Here is a 19,284-nt window from a genome sequence, read left to right on the forward strand (position 1 = left end):
TCTTGGACTCACCAGCCCCCACAATCATGGGAGCCAGTTCTTTACAATTGATCTCTCTTCTCTTTATATATATCGCTGATTATTTGTTTCTCTAGTGACCCCTGATGAATGAAGCAAGGATCACAAGGTCAGGGGCTGCCTTTTAATTATACCTGCACCCCAGGAGGGAGGCTGCAGATGGATCCCCCAAAAAACTTGGTCACCAGCCCAGGAGCCCCAGTGGCACTGCCAACTTCTGCTCGGGCCACCGCCACCCTGGTTGCCAGCCATCTTCCTCACAGCCCCCACTCCTGGGTGCCCTTTCTTAGCCCAGTTCCAGTCCTTCCTATTGGATTCCAGTGCCCGGTTTTTCTCTCTGGGACCAGTTCCCCCGTCTCCATGCCAGCCCTCAGGTCTCAGAAGGAAATCTTGTGAAGAACCATGAGTGGCTCTGAAGTATGCTGTACAATATAAAATTTATTATAAAACTCCAGCAAATATAAATATCCAAGTGCCCAGGCCGAATGGAGCTCTGTGGTGAGGAAGGAGGATGCAGAGTGGCCCCAGCAGCCTGGAGGATGTGGGAGGCCCGCTGCGCCGCACTTCATGGGGAAGTGGGTGGCCATCTCCCTGGATGGGCCTCACAAGGACTACCAAAGTGACAGACAAAGCTTTAAAAAAACCCCCACAACACACAAAAATAAAACATGGGATTCTAAGGTTATCCCGTCGGCTGACATCTGTCTGATCAGGACCAACCACGGCCTCTTAAGAACAGCAGGGTTTGGTGTAACTGGTAATGCGCTAATTCTGCTACGACTTGTGAGGAAGAGGAACATTAGAAGGGCATCTAAACAGGACCGCTCACTTGTAAATAACCGAGAAAGATAAAGTATCAGAACTCTCTCCTCCAGCACTCGGGTCTGCAAGGACAGAAGCACCTTGGGGGGATCTCACTTTTCCCGTTTCCAGGAGCAACGCCTCAGATCAGCACACTGAGGCCCGCTTCTCCCCAGCAGGACACAGACCACGCTCAGCTCCCGTCCCCACACCAGGACCCTGCGAAGAGAAACTCTCAGCTGCTGGGGCAAAGTGAGGAGGCATAGGGACGGAGCCGGGCGCTGCCCTGGGCCCTGCTTCCCCAGGGCAGAGGCGTTTATTCCTGACACCAGGAAGGGGCCTCCGAGGCGGGAGGGGGGCCAGCTTACTCTCTGGCAGATAATTTTGTACTGATTCCTGTTTCATGACCTTTCTTTTAACAAAGCACCACACATTTATCTTTTAGCAAATTTAAGCTCCGCCAGTCTTTTTTACTTGATTTAGCTGAAATGCAAACCCTTTTTGATTTGATTTGGCTGAATTGCAATTTCTGCAGGAAACTGCTCTCTCCTACAGAGCGGGCCCTCCTGCCTGCATCCATGCTTCAACCCAACACGATAGTGTGCATTTGTGTGCACAGGGATGCACTCCTGCTCCCGGCTCACACCCACACCCGGCACAGTGTTATCCAAAAGCCTAACACAGGGCTCCACCCCCATCTTTGGTCTTCCGTGATGCGCGCTGATGTAGACCGTACAGCTCAGGTATGCTGAAAACAGGCACCCCTTTGCCCAGGGAGGGGCTCCGACTGGGCTCACAGGTTGGACGTGGAGCAAGCCCTGCAGCACTGCTCGCCGTAGAACTGGTGGCTGCACATGCCGTGCTGGGGCACCAAGGGGCACCAGTGGAAGTGGTCCTGGCAGAAGGCACCTGAAAGCGAGCAAACCCAGTAGTCAGCCTTCCTCAGCCCCGTGTCCCGTGCTGGCATGTCCAGGTGAATCTGTCATTGCTCTGGAGCTGCTGAAGGGAGGCAGCCCTTCAGGTAAAATGGGAACTTGGTGTTTTCACAGGACCCTTCTTGGAAGGTCCCCACAAGGGTGCATGTTCTCCCTTCTGGGCTCAGCCTGTCTGCTCAGCCACTCCCACCCCCAGGACAGAGGGCTCTGCTGGCCGAGCTTCCTGTCCAGTCCTAACCGAGCCAGCCCGCACGCTGTCCTCCAGCTCACTGTTGCTCTGGGGAACCTTGACACAGACAGGCCGCTGGTCTCTGCAGACGCCTGAGGCATCTGAGGGCGCGGGCATGGGGTGGCGTTCAGAGAGCACCCAGTGAATGAGGTGGGCTCTTCTTCAACTTAGGGGAAAAAGGCTGTTGATTTAAAATTACCTTCTTTGAATATAGCGAATAGGTACCTACATCAAAAGCGATCATAATTTCCTAAAGCTATTCTTATTTTACAATCACCGATGTCATTTCTGGGTCTGCTTTGTGGCCCATTTCATGGGCAAACTGGAGGAGAAGATGGAAAGAGGAAACTGTAGCAGACTCCAGATGCACCTTGCCAGGCCCTCTAGGGAACTGCCCCTCTATCTGAACGCCCACTGCGGAGTGCCCAGGTCAGCCGAGGTGCCCCGGGCGCTCACCTTTCTTGTCTGTGATGGGGCAGAAGTGAGTGTTGCAGGCCAGGGAGGCTGCAGGCTTCTGGGGAACGAAGCAGCCCAAGGCTGGCTGGCCCCCTGCCAGGCACCGCACGGACCGCGTCTGCACGCCACCCCCACAGCTGGTTGTGCACTGCAAGACACACATACGTACGTCACCTGGGGCCCTCGGGCACTCTGTCTTCCCAGCTTCCCCCCCACCCAGACTCTTTAAGGGGGGCTCTCTATGATCGTGGTGGCTGACCAGATTCTGGATGAATCCCACATATGGACAGGGGGCAGAAGTGCCTGAAGTCTAGAATGTTCTTAAGTCATTCTTGATCTGATGGACACAGGAAAGTGGCACAAATCTGGGGATATCAGGGTCACTCCCTGGACCTGCCCGGGCTGTGCATCTGCCACCAAGAACGATGCTCTTCGGGAACACTGTCACCAGGTCACCCTTTCTGGTGGTTCTGACCTGGAAATGCTTGCTGAGCCAACCCACAGAGGCGTGATGAAACCAAGCCCCTTCTTGACCCCAGGCTCACAGAGTCCGACTGCCCAGAGGTGGTGACCCCAGCTGCACAGGTCATTTCATCCTCCCGAGGGCTTTGTTCCCTGACACAGTGGGCCACCCGTCTTCTAAGGCACACAGCACAGGGGCCCTGGATGCAGGGAGTGGTGTGGCTAGATCATCTCACTAGCTGGCCTGGTGCACACACACACACACCATATGAGTGGGCGTATCTGAAATCCACTGCGGGCAAGGAATAGGGACACAGGGATACAGAGGAACCCAAACCTGCAGCAATTAATCCGTCCAAGAAAAGCTCCTTGAAGTCTAGACTGAATTATGTAAATTGTGCTCAAACAAGTCCACTGGTTCAAAAATGTCAGGAATGCAGGCAGTTAGGGAGCACCTGCAAGAAGCTGGGGTCAGGACAGTGTGGCTGTCCTGGTGTGGGGTGGCCAAGCTAAACAGTTGCTTTAAAATGCAAGGATAAATCTGTGCAGAACTGGGGAAATACATGACTCAGGCTGCTTGCCAAAATGCACAAGGCAGTGTGCCAGACCCCATCCCAGAGAGTTAAGGCACCTGGGGCTGGTTTCCACAGAAAAACTCAGCCTACAGGTGAGCAGCCAGACAATTTCCTGCCTCATTCTCAGGACCTGCTGCAATCGGAGGCTTGAGAAGTGGCTTCTTGAATCCCTGGGGACCCAGCAAGTAAAGCATCTTTGATGCCGCTTGAGAGGAGAAGTTGGAAACAGAATCCTGAAAAATAATAAGCTGAAGAAATTGTCCTTTCTTTTTTTCTTCTTTAGGTAAAGATGGCTGGGCCCCTGGAGATGAAAATGCAGAGATTCAGATGATAAACACGTGGGTCTGAAACATTTCCATGAGGCTTACCCATTCTCTTCAAAGACAATTTCAGCAAAAGTCATCAATAATTCAGTTTTATACATGAGTGTGGCAATCAGAAAAAAAATAATGTGGTGGGCAGATTCTCATCTGAATTATCAGACTCACCCACGAAGGAGCCAGACGTTCCCTGCTGCCTACTTACATCCCTCTGCACATCCTGGCAGAGCCACAGATCTGGCCTTCATGCTCTGCACTCCGCACTTCAGACCCTCCCTCAGCTGGCACTCTGACCCGGGCTGGGTGGAGGCTCCTAGGTTCTCACTGGCCACATTTACAGCCACAGATGTCCACAACCTCTCTGCCCCAAGAGCTGAATTTCTTTCACCAGCAGCAGCCGGGGCAGAGTTCCAGTCTTGCTAATGAGATGCCTGAATTAGGAATCAAGAGATCTAGCTGCCATTTTTCATCACTCACAGAGTGCCAAAATAATTAGTTGGTGGTTTGAGTCTTTTTGCTAATGATCCACTTATTCACAAATAGGAATCGCTGTCTCCCATGACCCAGGCACTGACCTGGGCACTGGGCGCCAGTGGGGAACACAGTCACCCACCCCTTCCTCAGGCACTCACAGACCAGCCCCACTCACACTCCTCCCGGAGCCAGAGCCCGGCCCTCCGCTGGGAGCCTGTGAGCAACTCCGGCTCACCAGCCCTGCCTCCCCAGCCTCTGCCCCAGAGTCTGCAGACCCCAGATGATCTGTGTGCACAACCAGTTTGAGAAGCACTGGTCTAGTCTTACAATTTCCTTTGAGAAAAATATCTTTGGTGGAAAGTTTCTGAATGTCTCAAAATCTGCATTTCTTCCTGTGAACTGAAAGAGCCGAGATGTCCAGCTGCACATTCTGAAAACGCTCTGCACGGACAGAGCCAGTGCCACGGCAGGAGAGGGGAGAGGGAGAAGCTGCCTGAAAACAAGGAGTCACTTGTCTTTCCAGGAGAGAAAATGCAAGCTCTTCATTCCTGTCACAAGCATAATGGCTTAAAACTCCACACAGGTGTTTAGGGTTCACATTCCGGATTTTCCATGGGATCTGAGATTCGCAAACAGGCTGACTGCAAGAGGCTCATGGAGCCCTCAACCAGACTGCAGACCCCTGGGGTGCGGACCAAGGATGAGAGGGGCTGGGGAGGGCCCACAGGAGCCTCGTCTCGAGTGCGAGCCTGATAAGCACAGTGGCAGCTGCTCTGGGGTATCTGTGCAGGTGTGCCTCCTACTTGAGCGAAGCTCCCCAGGGTTGAGGCTGGGCCGTGGGTGGGTGATTCTGTCTGCTGGTACCTCCTTTGCCTCTTGTCCTTCAACTCAACAGGCCTGCCTCCTTTAACAGGGCCTGAGGGCTTTTACAGGGGGCCAGGGGCTCTCCCAGGACTTCCCTACTATGGAGTCAGATGGGGAAGGAGTTAAGGTAAGATCTGGGGGAGCGGGGCCCAAGGTTGGCAAGCGGGTCTTTTGCCAAGCTGATTAAATGGCCTTCTCCAGGGCCACAGCCCCTGCTGCTTCGCACGCGGACCCCGTGCTGGCTTCCCTGCCCTGGAACTGCCTCTGCAGGTCGCCTTCATCCCGGGCTTCCAGGGAGTCTAACCGAAGACATCCACCAAACACACATTTTCTAGACACTTCAGTCCTGCAAAGCCCTGCTTCCTGGATTTCTTCTGCTCCTGTGTAAACAGCCACATCTGTGTCTGCCCAGAGATGCCATGTAAACTCTGGGTAGATGAGCATGAAAAATGAATAATGACTCCATAATAACAGAGGTTATTACCAAAAACAAACGTCAATGCATATTTAAATACTGTTTGCCTCTAGGTTTGTTTTGTGTCATTTGTCTTTGTGGAGAAAGGCTGGTGGGAGGTGATGGCTGCTGATCTCTATCACTGATGCTCTGCTCGGCTTTCGTAAGAGGTGCATGTCCACCCCTCACAGTCACCAGGACCATTAAAGCCATGGGGCTTGCATCAGGCAAAGTTCATCTCTCAGACTCCAAGCATAGTAAGTAAACCCATGGTCACTCCTGAGAGCCGAAGGCTTCCTCCTTCTTGTCTCTCTCGGAGCCCCTGGAAGTTCCTCCTCTTACTTCTCATCTTCCTGGGGACCTCGGTGGGGCGTCCTCTTTCCCAGGCTGGAGCTTCCACCCCCTGTGGCTTCCCCACTTCCCCCAGAACCAGATGGCTCCTCCGCCCAGCACGGGGTACACAGACCTCCGCGGCCTCATCCTCTCACTGTCTGCTCTAAACTTCAGTGGGGCTGGGAGTTCTGTGTGAATTCAGTTGCTTACAAATACAAACACCCTCAAACCCAGGCAGGATGCACTTCAGCCTTACACGTCAACATCAGCAAGACAGCACCGTGTCCCTGAGTACCTCCCTAAGTGAAAGGTGGCGAGAGCACTTTCAACAGAAATGATTAGAGGTGGGCATCTGGGAAGGAGCGGATACATTCATTCCTGCGGCACAAGCCTTCAAATCAAGTCTCCACGTGCATGCTCATGTGCGTGCCCATGTGCATGCATGTGTGAGTGCTCGTGTGCATATTCATGCATGTGCCCACATGTGAGCCCAAGTGCATACTCTTGTATGTGCCCGTGTGCATGCCCATGTATGTGCCCGTGTGCATGTCTGTGTGCATGCATTTGATGGGACTTTGATACAACTGTGGTTTAATTGCCATGGAGGAAAACCTTATGGGTCTTCTGTGAGATGGCTCCTTGCCCCTCAGAGTCCATGTGTTTCCAGGCCATTCTATGCACAGTTTTGCTGAAGAACCTGAGCAGGCCAGGGCCCCTGTACCCCAGCATGGAGAACATACCCCGTCCCTGTCACATAGAACCCGACAGACAGGCCAAGAGCTGTTCACACTTAAGCCATTCCCAGACCAAAGTAGCCTGTGAACCACCTGACACTCAGCCCAAGTGACCCTGATTTAAGTCAGTCGTACCTGGCAGAGTACCATTAAATGTGGTGATAAGCAAAACCATTTAAATCAACAGAAACCCTGCAGATCACATAACAGAAGCCACGGTCTTTCAACTGTTACAAGAATAAACCTGTCTGGGGGCAGAGTTCAGCCAGGCACTGGCCATTTATTATGGCTCAGACAAGTTCCCACAGTTTGGGGGCACCTCTTGGGTCCGAGTCCTTAGGAGAAATGGAGCCCTGTGAGTCACTGCTCCCCGCAAGTGACAGTCTTAGAACATAATAGATGAGTCACAGTGGATAAACACTTCAGGCAGCTTGTGATAAAAATGACTTATTAGACAAGCAGATTGAATATTTCAGACCAGTAAAAGCTCTGCAAGATTGGTTTAAATTAAGTAACGATCAACCTTGTTTTTCTAAATTTGCCTGGAGTCTGAGAATGGTGCGCAGTGGGGTGGGCACTTGCCGGGTGGCCAGTGGGCGGGGAACTGCTTCTGTTCCGGCAGTCTCCGTTTCCCCACTGACACAGGGGAACGGCTGTGGAAACCACGTCTGTCTGTTCTGACCCACGCTCCTCCAGGGACAGAGAAGACAAGGTGTTGCCCGGAAGCAGCTCGGCTCAGCTTCTCAGCTCAGAAGATAGTTAAAGGGTGTCTACTGATCCTGTCTATTTAAAATAGGAGATGCTGGAAAAGGATATAATGCAAATGTCCCCTGCTCCGCGGTGGCAGGCCAGGCATCATGGGTCTGCAGGAGGCTTATGGATCCCTAGCCAGGCCCACACTCACACATGCACAGCCAGAGTCTGCGACTACATTCAAATTATAGTTATGTGCGACTTTTGCTCTGCCACCTCACATCCTTCATTTCAGGGTCGTTGAGGGTGGGGAGGGTTAGAGCATTGCTAGTTGGCAGTGTTGATGGCAGGCGCACTTGGAGGGAGGGTGCTGAGCTGGGTGACCCTGGTCCGTGGGGAATCGGGAAGGGCCAGAGACCAGCACCCTGTGGCCACTCCCAGCATGTGGGCTGTGATGAACGGAGCCTTGAGGTGCTCCTCTGAGTCCCCAGTCTCTTCTGGCAGAGAAGCCGTGGGGGGCAGGCTCCCTGGCTCTGGTTCCCAAGCCCTCAGTCCTCCCCCAAGTCTGGGCAATGAGGAACATGAAGTTAAATCCCGCACAGACCTTGCCCGCCAGGAGCTCACCCTCTGGGAGGGGGCGGAAGAAACAGGACAAGGACACAAACCAGCGCCACGTGAGCTGCCGGGGGTGCTGCTGGGACAGGTCACCACAAAGTGGGCAGTTAAGCCGCAGAGCCCATGCTCACCGTCCGGAAGCCCGAAGCCAGGGTGTTGGCAGAAGCTGTGTTCCTCCTGCAGGTTCTGGGGGAGAACCCGCCTGTGCTGTCTCCGGGGTCTGCTGGCCGCCGGCGGTCCCGGCATTCCTCGGCTGGTAGCTGCACCTCTCCGCCCTGGCCTTTCCCGTGTGAGTCTGTGAGTCTTCACATGGCCTTATAAGGTACTAGTCACTGGGTTTAGGGTCTGCCCCACTCCAGGATGGCCTCATCTTAACTAATTACTTCCCAAAGGCCCCACTTGCAACGAAGATCACATTGTGAGGTTCTGGGTGGACACGGGTTTTCCAGATGTTGCTGAATGCAGGACATTGTCAATGACGTATGGAAAGGTGCCACTCTTGAGAAAAGCCGTACACAGTGACAGGCCCGTTAGGGAGGCTCAGGACAGGGATTTTGTGTCACTAGAGAGTACAGAAGGGCCATAGAGCATGGCTGGGGGCCTCCGGCGGAGAGGCTCACCTCGGAGGAAGGGGAAGGCTGTGGGCAGACTCAGGTGGGAGGAGAGCTGGTCGGCCAGGTGCGAAGGCCCCGCCTGGCTGTGGTTCTGTGGGCAGCTCAGCTCGGCCTGCCTGGGCCCCGGCTGGTGTGCTCAGGAAAAGCTTGTCCCTGCCGGCACTGATCTCCAGCACAGGACACTGACATCCCCTCCAGGACATGTGGTGCAGACAAGTGGGAAGCAGCCTGCTCCATTGGTAGATCTATAACAATTGTTCTATTTTTTACAAGCACTTCCCTCCAACCCCCCAAATCGATTACAGTTTCTGTAGAGCTGGGGGCACAGCAGCCTGGCTGGGAAACAAACAGTGGACCACCCATTGCGAGCTTGTCTGGCCACTTCCCTCTGCTTTCTCTGAGAGGCCTCCTCCCTAATTGGACCAGGTACACAGCCTTGGGGGAGGGCCTCCATGACCGGGCACACACTCCCAAACCACCACAACAGGGCTCGCGGGATGGGTGTGTCTGCCTCAGCTTCAGTCCCAGTAAGTGGGGAGGAAGCAGGTGGTGGACAAGGACTGCCTCTGGTTTTTAAAGACGATGCCACTATGCATGGGTCTCCCACTGGAGTGTGCAACATGGACAGGCAGTGACAACGGGTGTCCCACCAGAGTGTGCAACATGGACAGGTAGTGACAACGGGTGTCCCACCAGAGTGTGCAACATGGACAGGTGGTGACAACGGGTGTCCCACCAGAGTGTGCAATGTGGACAGGCAGTGACAATGAAACCCTGAGTCCAGTGTGCACTTTGTCGTCCCAGGGAGAGGGAAGGTCTGGAAGCCCTGACAGTTATGGGGGATCCTTTTTTTTAATTCGGTGCTGGACTTAGGCTTTGATTGCCCAGGCATCCATTTTAAAGAGCTGTCACTTCAAAAAGGGCTGTCTGAATAAACACAGCGCGGGCCACTAGGTACAGAGCCAGGCTGCCTCCCTCTGATGCCCCTTTGCATTCCAGAGCTTGGTTGATTTCCAGAGTGGGTCATCTGGGCCACTTATTCCTTTCTCTTCCTGTGCTTTAAATTCCTGCTCCTATGTTTTAAATTTGCCAATAAAGAGTGAGCCTGAACTCGGCATAGCCTAGGCCCCCACCTACCACCCAATGATTGTAGACCCCTGGGCCCTGTGCCCCAACCCTGTGACCTGGCTATGCAGCTTTGGGTGTGTAATTTCCAGGTCTTGTAAGCAATAAACCTTAATTTTTTCAAAGTTTCCTGATGATTATTGCTGAAGGTCCTCTTGTGATCATAGTAAGAACCACAAGGGAAGGTCCAGCCACAACAGAGGTTGTTGACAGGCTGGGACCAGCACACAACAGTTTTCTAAATGAGGACCAGGAGTAGCTGCCTTGATTCACTCAATGAATGTTCTTTCTTTAAAATTCACATATTCAGGCAACATTTCCTGAATATTTAGCATGGGCTCGGTGCACTGGGGGATATATATATGTGTATATGATGCATATACACACATACACATGTGCAAATCTATAGAAGATACGTGTAACACACTTAGCATAACCCTTTTGGCAGAACAGTCTCTGGGTAAACATCAGTCCCGATGGTTTTGTGACCTTGTCTGCTTGTAAGCAGCTTCCATCCAGGCGGGCAGCTTGACCTTTGATGGCCTCACCAGGCTGGAGGACCGATGGGGCACGATTCCAGGACAGAGTCTATTGTCTGTCCATGCTTCCTTTTAGCCAGGACACCCAGTAAGCTTGGGGATGTAGGCCACTGTCCCTGGGAGGGCAACCCCACTCTCCATGGGACGGGCTGGCTATGCAGAGAGCTCAGGTCTGACTAACAGGGCTTCTTCCCCTTGTGCTATTGGGACAGATGTTTCTTGATACGGTTATGAAACCGTGGCCCAGAACCAAGGTGCTTTTATAAGGTGGGGAACCAGAAGCCTGACTGTGCCATTGTTTCTATTCGCTTCTTAAAAACCAACATTCGGCACGTGACATAGGCTCTGACCTGGGCTTTGTCCTGCCACCCTCGTCCATGATGGGCAGTGCCCTCGTGCCTTCTAGCAGGGTGCCCAGGGGCCAGGCTGAGGATGAAGGGGACCTGGTGACTGTCCCCCAAATCACACAGCACGTGTGAGCCCTGCCGAGTGGGCTAGCTCCTGCCTCTCCCTGGTTCTGTGCCTTGGCTTCCTCATCAGTGAAAGTGGGGTGATGATGTGACCTCCCTCATCAGGCTGCTGGGCGGGATGAGTCAGGATGTCCAGAGCAGGGCTGGCACGTGGGGGCTATTAGCAGGTGGCGGCAGCCTTCCACTGCCTTTACCCCCGAGCCTGGCAGCACACCTCCGCTGGGGACCCCAAAGTGCGTTCCAGGGAGGGAGTGAGGACTCCCTGCAAGGTGGCCTCAGCACAGGGGACACTGGCTGACCACCACTGCACTCCCCACCCCTCTGCTTGCCCGTGTCGTTCCACCTTCATCTCTTTGGAAGAAGGAGAGATTCAGAGATGGGGCCTCTGCAGGGTGGTCAGAGCTCACTGCCCAGACAGGCAGACAGATGGGAAGGTCACAAAGTGCTCCCCCACCAACTCGTGCAGTGGGCACAAATTCAGGCAGATGCAAGTGGTGCTAGCGCTCTGGGTTTGCCCTGTGGGGATGGCCTAAGACGCATCAGCCCCTTTCACTGCCTGGGCTGGCTCCTGCCCAGCTGAGAGTGGCAGGAGTGCAGGGCATGGACCCCGCACAGGAAGGAACTGGAGCCGGCCAGGGAGAAGCAGGGCAGGCAGGGTCCACGCTCAGGGGAGGGCTGCGGGACCCAAAGCAGGAGAGCGTGAGGTAGGAGGGCGGCCCCCGCGGGACAGCAGGATTGGCCCACAGAGCGCGGTGGGAGGCAGCCCACGCGGGCCCAGGCGGGCAGCGAGCTCTGACCACCCTGCAGAGGCCCCATCTCTGAATCTCTCCTTCTTCCAAAGAGATGAAGGTGGAACGACACGGGCAAGCAGAGGGGTGGGGAGTGCAGTGGCGGTCAGCCAGTGTCCCCTGTGCTGAGGCCACCTTGCAGGGAGTCCTCACTCCCTCCCTGGAACGCACTTTGGGGTCCCCAGCGGAGGTGTGCTGCCAGGCTCGGGGGTAAAGGCAGTGGAAGGCTGCCGCCACCTGCTAATAGCCCCCATGTGCCAGCCCTGCTCTGGACATCCTGACTCATCCCGCCCAGAGCCTGGGCAGGACGGGACAGCTCCGGTGTGGCTGCTCCGCTCTCGCCTTCCTAGCGGGGCTGGCAGGGCCGGTGTGATCTTATAAGTGGCTACTTGTCCCAGATCTCGTGTTTCTTTCCCCTTCACATTCACTGCTGGGGAATTCTGCCCAGCTTTCATCAGAAACATTTCTTACATTTAACTGGGAGAGGATTTAGGACACAGCACCCATGCCTGGAAAATTCTGTGACATTTGGAGACCATCTTTGGAAATCCACACCCACACCCAGGATGCACTTTGGAGAGAAGGGTCAGGAGGCTGCTTGGGGGCCTCGGGCTACACCCTCAAAGAAACTCCCCTGCCTGCCAGCCACCTCCTCCTGAGAGGGCTCTGCCCACCTGCTCTTTGGGAACTCAGAGCCGCCCTTACCTGAGACCAGGGCGAGGCAACCCAGCTGGCACGCGGGGGGCCTGCAGCTGCATACAGGGGGTGCTTGGGGCAGGGAAACAGGGTGCAGGGGCGTTCCAGCTCCAGCCCGGGCTGCGGCAAGTGCAAGCACTTCTTGGAGGCCAGCTCTCGGTACTTCCCAGAAATGTACTTTTCAGCACATTTTAAGAATCTCCTTTGTGTCCCTCGTTCACATGTGGCAGAGCACTGAAAGCAGAAGGAGAGGAGAGGGGGCAGTGGCAGTTCGGCCTCCTGGGCTGCCGGTGTCTCTCCCACAAGCAGGGCAAAGCTGCCTCCTGATCCTGTTAGCTTGAACATTTATGTCACTTTAAACATTCAATGAAATCTATTGACCTTGGCATTTGAAAAAGGCATTGCGGTACCTGGCATAAAAAAGTTGGATCCTCAGGCCACAGTGGCACAGCTTATGAGGGCACAGGCAGGGCAGGCCAGTCAGAACCCATGACTGAGTGAACCTGAAGCTCTCTTTTCGCTGGCAAGGGAAAACACCTAGCTGTAGCCGACATCAGAGCGCTTGGAAATGCAACACGGGAGAACACGAAGCCAGCCCAGAGCCCCGTGGAGCGACACCACCCCGTTGGCCCCTGAAACGGGCAGGCAGAGGAAAGCCAGGGCTCTCAAACCTTCCCCAGGAAGCTGAATGCAGCCCAGGAAGAGCAAGCACGCTCGGAGAGCAAACCCATTCGTGACGGGCCAGGCTCGCCCTAAGCCTGAGCTATCACTGCTGCACCCACCCCGCCCAGGCAGAGGGGCCCCGGGCACACAGGCAGGCCAGTTTTCACAAGGTTGCAACTGGTGACACCCAGGAGCAAGGCATCCTGCTGTGCCACGAGGCTGGGCTTGGGGTGTGGGAGAGAGGGCAGCCTGGGGCTGCTGCCTGGCCAAGGGCTCTAGGGGACTGCTGAGCCTGAGGGGGAAATTCCAGCTGGGCTGCAGCCTCTCTGGGTTACCTGCGTGGAGGGGCCCAGGTTCTGGCCTCGCTTGCTCACACTGAGGCTGACAGGTGTGCTCTGAGTGTGCCTTAGGCCAAGGAGGAGATGGCGCTGGAAGATTCTTCTGGGTAGCTTCCTGGGACCCTGCCTAGGAGAAGCCCTAGTATGTGCGTGTGCATGGGTGGGTGGGTGTTTCATATGCAGGGTGAGGACATTCCATGTGCCCTCTGCTCACAGGCTATATGGCCCTAACACTTCCTTCCCATGGAGATGTCTTCCCAGATGTCATCAGGATTCGGCCCCAGGAGACCCTGACATCTCTGTGCCAGACAGAATGTGGGGATCTTTGGTAGCAGTACAAGCTTACTTCAGGGACTGTGGCAGTGTTGTCATTTTTCAGTGGCAAGTTAAAGTGCTGCCTCAATGGGGCCAAGAGCCTCGCTTGGCATGGCCATCCTTTCTTGGGCCAATGTATCGGCCACCCTGAACAGGGTGCCACTAGAGGCATGCTGGGAACAGGGCCTGTCTGCCCCTGAGGAGCAGGGAAGGGGGAGCTTTCTCCCAGGGTCACTGCAGAAGCACAGATGGTCGGCTCTGGGATCAGGGGGGCCATCTCTCAGTACCCCTTTAGAAGGGTCCCCTCTGAGTAGGGTGCTGTCCTGAGGGTTGTTAGCTACCTGATGCTTTTCAGTGTATGGAAAGCTATGCCCACGGGGACACACTCCCTACTAAGGGGCTTCCAATGCGCCGCTCAGGCAGCCCCTGTGCACGCAGTGGCAGGGGATGGGCCAAGGGCCTTCCTGATGCCATGTCTGGTGTGGGGGGGCCAGGCATGGGGGCGGCCCTGTCTGCACCCTGATGGTGTCCTGCCCTCCCCTGGGCCAAAGCTTTAATGTTCCAAACACATGTCTCTAGATGTTTGTCCCCGTAGAGCTGGCCTAGGAAAGCCCACGGGAAGCGTAGATAGGGCTGCTAGCCTTGAGCATACGAGGTCCATGGGAACCCATCTTAGGAGATGGGTGCACTGCCTCCTGCCAGGGTGATGCACCCTTTCCCTGCGCCCTCTCCCTGCTCCATGCCCGTGAGTGCTGCTGAGAAGGCTGCCCCGTCCCGGGACCAGGCCAGCGCCCCACTGTCAGCGTGATGAGGGCGCACACCTGTTCGCCCACTCATCCTCACCTCGACACTGACGGAGTGATGACCCTGGGGTGCCCCTGGGGGCATCATGGGAAAGCCAAAGGGGATGTCGAGGAGCAGGAAGCAATGCAATCAGATGAGAAGAGGCAGCCCTGAGGGGGAGCTGGTCGACCCCATTCCATCTAGACCAGGTGCACCTTCCTGGACCAGATGCACTTACCTAGGACCCAAAGCACCTACCTGAACCAGTGCACCTGCTGGACCAGATCCATTTACCTGGACTGGGCACAACTATCTGGACCAGGCGTACCTACCTGGATGGAGCACATGTACCTGGACCAGGTGCACCTACTAGGACCATACACACCTACTTGGACCTGGACCATATACCTGCACCAGGCACACTTACCTGGACTGGGTGTACCTACCTGGGAACAGGTTTTCCTCCCTGAACTAGGTGAGCCTACCTGGATGAAGAGTGTCTACCTGAATCAGGTGCACCTACCTGGGACCAGGAGGACACAAGCCACTGCAGCTTTTTGAGCTTGTGGCAGCGCTTAAGCAGACAGGCTTCGTGAGTCCGGGGCTTGGGCTCTGAGCGGCAGATGGCGTGGGGCAGCAGCTGGGCCCTGGCTGCGGGGTGGGTACTCTTGCAGACCACGGTCCTCTTCCTCCACCCCTTCCCGCAGGTGTGCGAGCACTGCACAGGAAGAGGGGGCTCAGTTCCCACGAGGGGGCAATCAGAACCTGTCCTCAGGGGCCCCAGGCCCCAGGCCCTGCAAGGCTGAGTGAGGGTCCAGCTCTGCTCCCAACGTTAACCTTGCCCAAGTTACCTCTGTCCAGGGCCCAGTGCTCCAAGCAGGTGGGCAGTTCTGGGAGTGGCAGGCCTGTTGGCTGGAGGGTACGGGCTGCAGACACAGGCTGGCTGAGACCCGCTCTGCCTTGTAGCGTGCCCACCGTGTGCACTGGACCAGGCGCCTCTGGGTGCCCCCACCGCACGTCCGGCTGCAGGTGCTCCAGTTCCCCACGGACCAGCTGAGGGGACACAAGGACCCGGGGTGAGGGGCGCTGCCCCTCTGGGGCAGGACGGCCGCGGCTGTGCAGAGTGGCGGTGGTCGCCCCACCACGGTCTCCACGGCGTCCTTGTCTGGCTCTGTGCCCACTGCCGCTCACTTCCCGGGCCAGCACTCCTGCTGGGTGGTCATCCCCTTCCCGGCTTTCAGGTTCACCAGTACCTGGAAACAACCCTCCTCAAAACCGCAGGTCTGTTCTCCCTTCAGCAGTTTTTTGAGTGGAAAACTTCAAACATATACACAAATAAAGGCCCTCTGCATCCCTATCCACCCACTTTTGAGGATCACCAAGCTATGCCCCTGAGCCCTATAGCATGTTCAGGAAATTTCAGATATGTAAACATTTCAATATGCATGTCTAAATGATAAGGATCCTGTCATTTTTTTTTACCATAACCTCAATAAAGCACTAAGACATCTAAAAAATTAGTGATAATCCCTTAATATCATTAAGTATTCAGTACTGCACTCCCAGTTCTCACAGATGCCATAATGTAATCTGCTTCTCTATATCAGAATCCAAATAGGGTCCACACTGCAACAGGCTGATACGTCTTTCTTCTAGTCTGTGGCTTCTTCCACAGACCACCTTCCAAGAGGAGCCTCATGCCTGGTTATCGTTCTTTCAGCTTGTCAGCAGCTGTCGAGAATGTCAGCTCTCAAGGCAACTCTTTTCTGGTTACGAAAGTTTTCCAAGTAGACACATAGGCTGGCAGGTAATAGAGTTGGGAGGGAGTTGGGTCCAGGCTCAGCCCAATGGCATCACTCTTGGGTCCTCGCTAAGCCTGGGTGTGTCTACACAGCCATCTGCTGGCTTTGCACGAGTCCTTCTGCAGGGTGGCTTCCAATACACAGTTGGGGCGGGGGTCCTCCCGGGCAGGAGAGAGGCAGGAGGGGAAGCTGGTCCAGTGAGAGGATTCATCTGGCCGGAAGGGAGGCCGTGGACTCCCTCCGGGGACAGCCGTTTGGACTCTAAGAAGACTTGATTTTCACCCTTACTTGTCTTCCTGTTCAGGGCGTTTAAGCCCAAACTGAAAATTCTCTGGAAAACTGTGGAGCTTGAGGGACTCCACGATGGTGGTTCTGGGGAGAGTACTGAAGGTCAGGAGAAGCCGTGGTCCTCATTGGGCAGCACAGAGCGGCTGGCCCATGACCCCTGCTCTGTCCTGGGTGCCCAGCACGTCCCTTTGGGTCGTGACAAAGGCCTCAGGGCCAGTGGAGCTCCGCAGACCGGGCGCGAGGCTCGGCCTTGGGAGAGTCTATGAAGAGGGATGTTCTGTCTTCCTCCATATGGGGTTCGGAGTATGCGTTCATATAAGAATGATTTCCCCTGACTCTTCAGGCGAGTTGGAGGATGCGTGAGGGTGCCCTAGTTGGTGGCCCTCTTCCCTCCCCCTTACTGACACTGCACCTCAAGTTGCGAAACCAGAGAAAATGCCAAGATGCTGGGTCCAGACTCTCGAGCCACCTGGTGCAGGTGGGAGAGGGGTGGGGAGCCTGGAGCCTGTGAACCCGAGAGGCACAGGAGGGCACAGGGGAGCAGCTGGACGCCCCCCAGGGTGGGCGTGGAGCTGGCCCCTCACCTTTGCTCCAGTGCATGCTCTCTCGCTCTGTGTAAATATATATTTTGAAGCATGGTTGAGGGCAGGCTTTTCACACACCACTTTTAAATTCAACATTTTAAATATTCAGTGTCTCACACAAACAATTTTCTTACATTGTGAAGCCTGTGTAAACATATTTTCAGAGTCTCCAATATTTTGTGGTATGGACCAAGGTCTGTGAACCTCCAAATAAGGAAACGAGGCAGAAAGGATGAGGTTCCATGCCCGGGAGGTCCACACATGTCCTGGAATTGGGCCGGTTCTGGGTGTGCTGTGCCTGCCCAGATCCCTGCGCACAACAACCAGGACCTTTCCTCGGTGTTCAAAGGCGTCCAGGGCCCAGATCACTGGAGAGCCAGTCTCTGAACTCCCGAGAGAAGTTCTGAGGATGATCTGGTGGAGGAAGGATGGGGGGAAACTGGTGGCGCTTGCCGGGTGGGAAGAGAAGGGATCCACGAGCTGACGAAGTGGTGGCCATGCTTGTCTCTGTCCCTCCAGTTTTCCCAAGGCCACGGATGGGAACAACACAGAGGCCGCTATTACCCCATCAGCCAGGCTTCTGAGTCAGGGCCTGAGGACCCAGCCACTGTCACCATGGCACTGCCCTAGCTGATGGCTCCCCGGCAGGGCATGCAGTTAGGGCCCTTTGTGCTGCCGGGAGAAGGGGAAGAATTTACGGCTGTTTCTCAGCACTTGAGGTGGGATTTCTGGGCACCATGTGTTCAATATGCAGTATCCCTATCTGCCAACAGTCATTAGTTGTTTCTTAAGAAAATGACTCCTGGTTAAAAAAGGGAATAAACACAACTTTTGTTTTGGTCGATGTTTCCTTTGCAAATGCAAATTCCCAATAAGTATCTGGCTTGAGTAAACTCTCTGTCCTGAAGCACCACCCCGGCAGTGCTCAGACCCAGGCCAGCCTGAGCACGGAACTTGGGCCTGCTGCTCCCTCTGAGCCGCCCGGAGCCATCCAAGGCTGTCTTGGGTTTAGCATCGGCAGGCCTCACAGAGATCAAAGGACTGCTGGCTTCACTTCAGAAATGAGTTTCAATTTCTTCTCTGTTTTTTTCTATGAAGTGTCAAAGATGAGCACTTGTTCTGCTTTCAGGAATGACCTTGACCTTCCAGGTAGCAGATGCCCATAACAATAATACTTGGAATGATGGCCGCACAATGTGAGAAGGCTATGACACTCAGGCGGGCATGGCTGGGGTCAGTTCCAGGGGTGTGTGTTGGACACGGGGAGCAGAGCATTGGTTGACACAGCTTTGATGGCACGAGTCTCGTCCATGCCCAGCAGCTGTGGGTGACATGCATGTCGCCTGTTACCATAGTCATCATGACTTTCAAGTAGGACCCTCTTAATCAAACCATCCACTTGCATTTTCCTAAATGATCTTTAAAGTCCTCTGCAACTATCCTATCAACAGACCCTCACACATTCAGTCCTCGATGTTCCAAACAGTCTTGATAATTCTCCTTCCTCAAAATTCCTTCATTGGAGGGTTTTCTCCCTGCAGACCACAGAGGGTATTTGCATATCATTAACTCAAATGAAAAACTTGAGCTCATCAAAGGGAAAGGCAATCATTTGGTCTTGAATGAAAGCGATGTGCTGGTTCTTTGTGAAAATGCCCCTCTCCGGTTCCCACAGACACCGGGGAAGGAGCTGGAGTGTCAGACCTGGGAAGGACCTCATCAGTGATGGACTTCACCAGTCCTGTCTCACGTGTGGGGAAACTGAGCCCCAAGAAGCAGGACACACACTGAGCTGGTGGCAGAGGCAGATGGGACCCCCCAACCCTGGGACACCCCCACCCGCCCCGGGATGCCTCTCAGTGTCCATCTCTGCGCTACTTGAAGCCACCAGATCTCAGTGTGGGGCAGCGACCCCTTGCTCCTTTCCCATCCCCATTCGGACCCAAGCGCAGAGGCCGCTGTTTGTCCTACGGACACCTTGCTGTGATGTAGAAGAGACTGGGTGGCCCCTCCAGACGTGGACATGTTAGCCTTCAGGACGGGACTGCAGCTGAGTACCGACTGAGCAGGAGCTGCCTCCCCACTTTACAGGCTTCCCATCCCAGGTCCTCCGGCCCAAGGTGGCACGAGGGGTGGACAGACCCTGAGCTGTCAGCCTGTGACCCACTGGTGCGGACAGAGCTTCCCAAGCTGCAGCTGGCTGGTGGCTCTCAAACCCTCAGGGCTCTCCCCATTCCATGTAAGTCACAGGCGTGAGGTTGGGGTCAGGACAAAACCCTCAGTCCTCAGCCCCGTGGCCAGATGACCAGAATGGGG

At 55.1% G+C, this 19,284-nt stretch overlaps 1 protein-coding gene across 1 annotated transcript in view; it reads right to left on the reverse strand.

The window, feature by feature from the left end:
- Positions 1-1,548: 1,548 nt before the first annotated feature.
- The window catches only part of ADAMTS16 (ADAM metallopeptidase with thrombospondin type 1 motif 16), a 170,384-nt gene continuing 152,648 nt past the window's right edge, over positions 1,549-19,284 (reverse strand). The window contains exons 19-23 of the mRNA XM_036919748.2: positions 15,146-15,347; positions 14,818-15,012; positions 12,205-12,429; positions 2,440-2,587; positions 1,549-1,728 (exon numbers count right to left, since the gene is read on the reverse strand). Coding sequence (XP_036775643.2) covers positions 1,613-1,728; positions 2,440-2,587; positions 12,205-12,429; positions 14,818-15,012; positions 15,146-15,347 — 886 coding nt within the window. The 3' untranslated portion in view covers positions 1,549-1,612. The remainder of the gene's footprint in view (positions 1,729-2,439; positions 2,588-12,204; positions 12,430-14,817; positions 15,013-15,145; positions 15,348-19,284) is intronic.

Source organism: Manis pentadactyla, chromosome 2 (genome assembly GCF_030020395.1).
Source record: "Manis pentadactyla isolate mManPen7 chromosome 2, mManPen7.hap1, whole genome shotgun sequence".
Lineage (NCBI taxonomy): Eukaryota > Metazoa > Chordata > Mammalia > Pholidota > Manidae > Manis > Manis pentadactyla.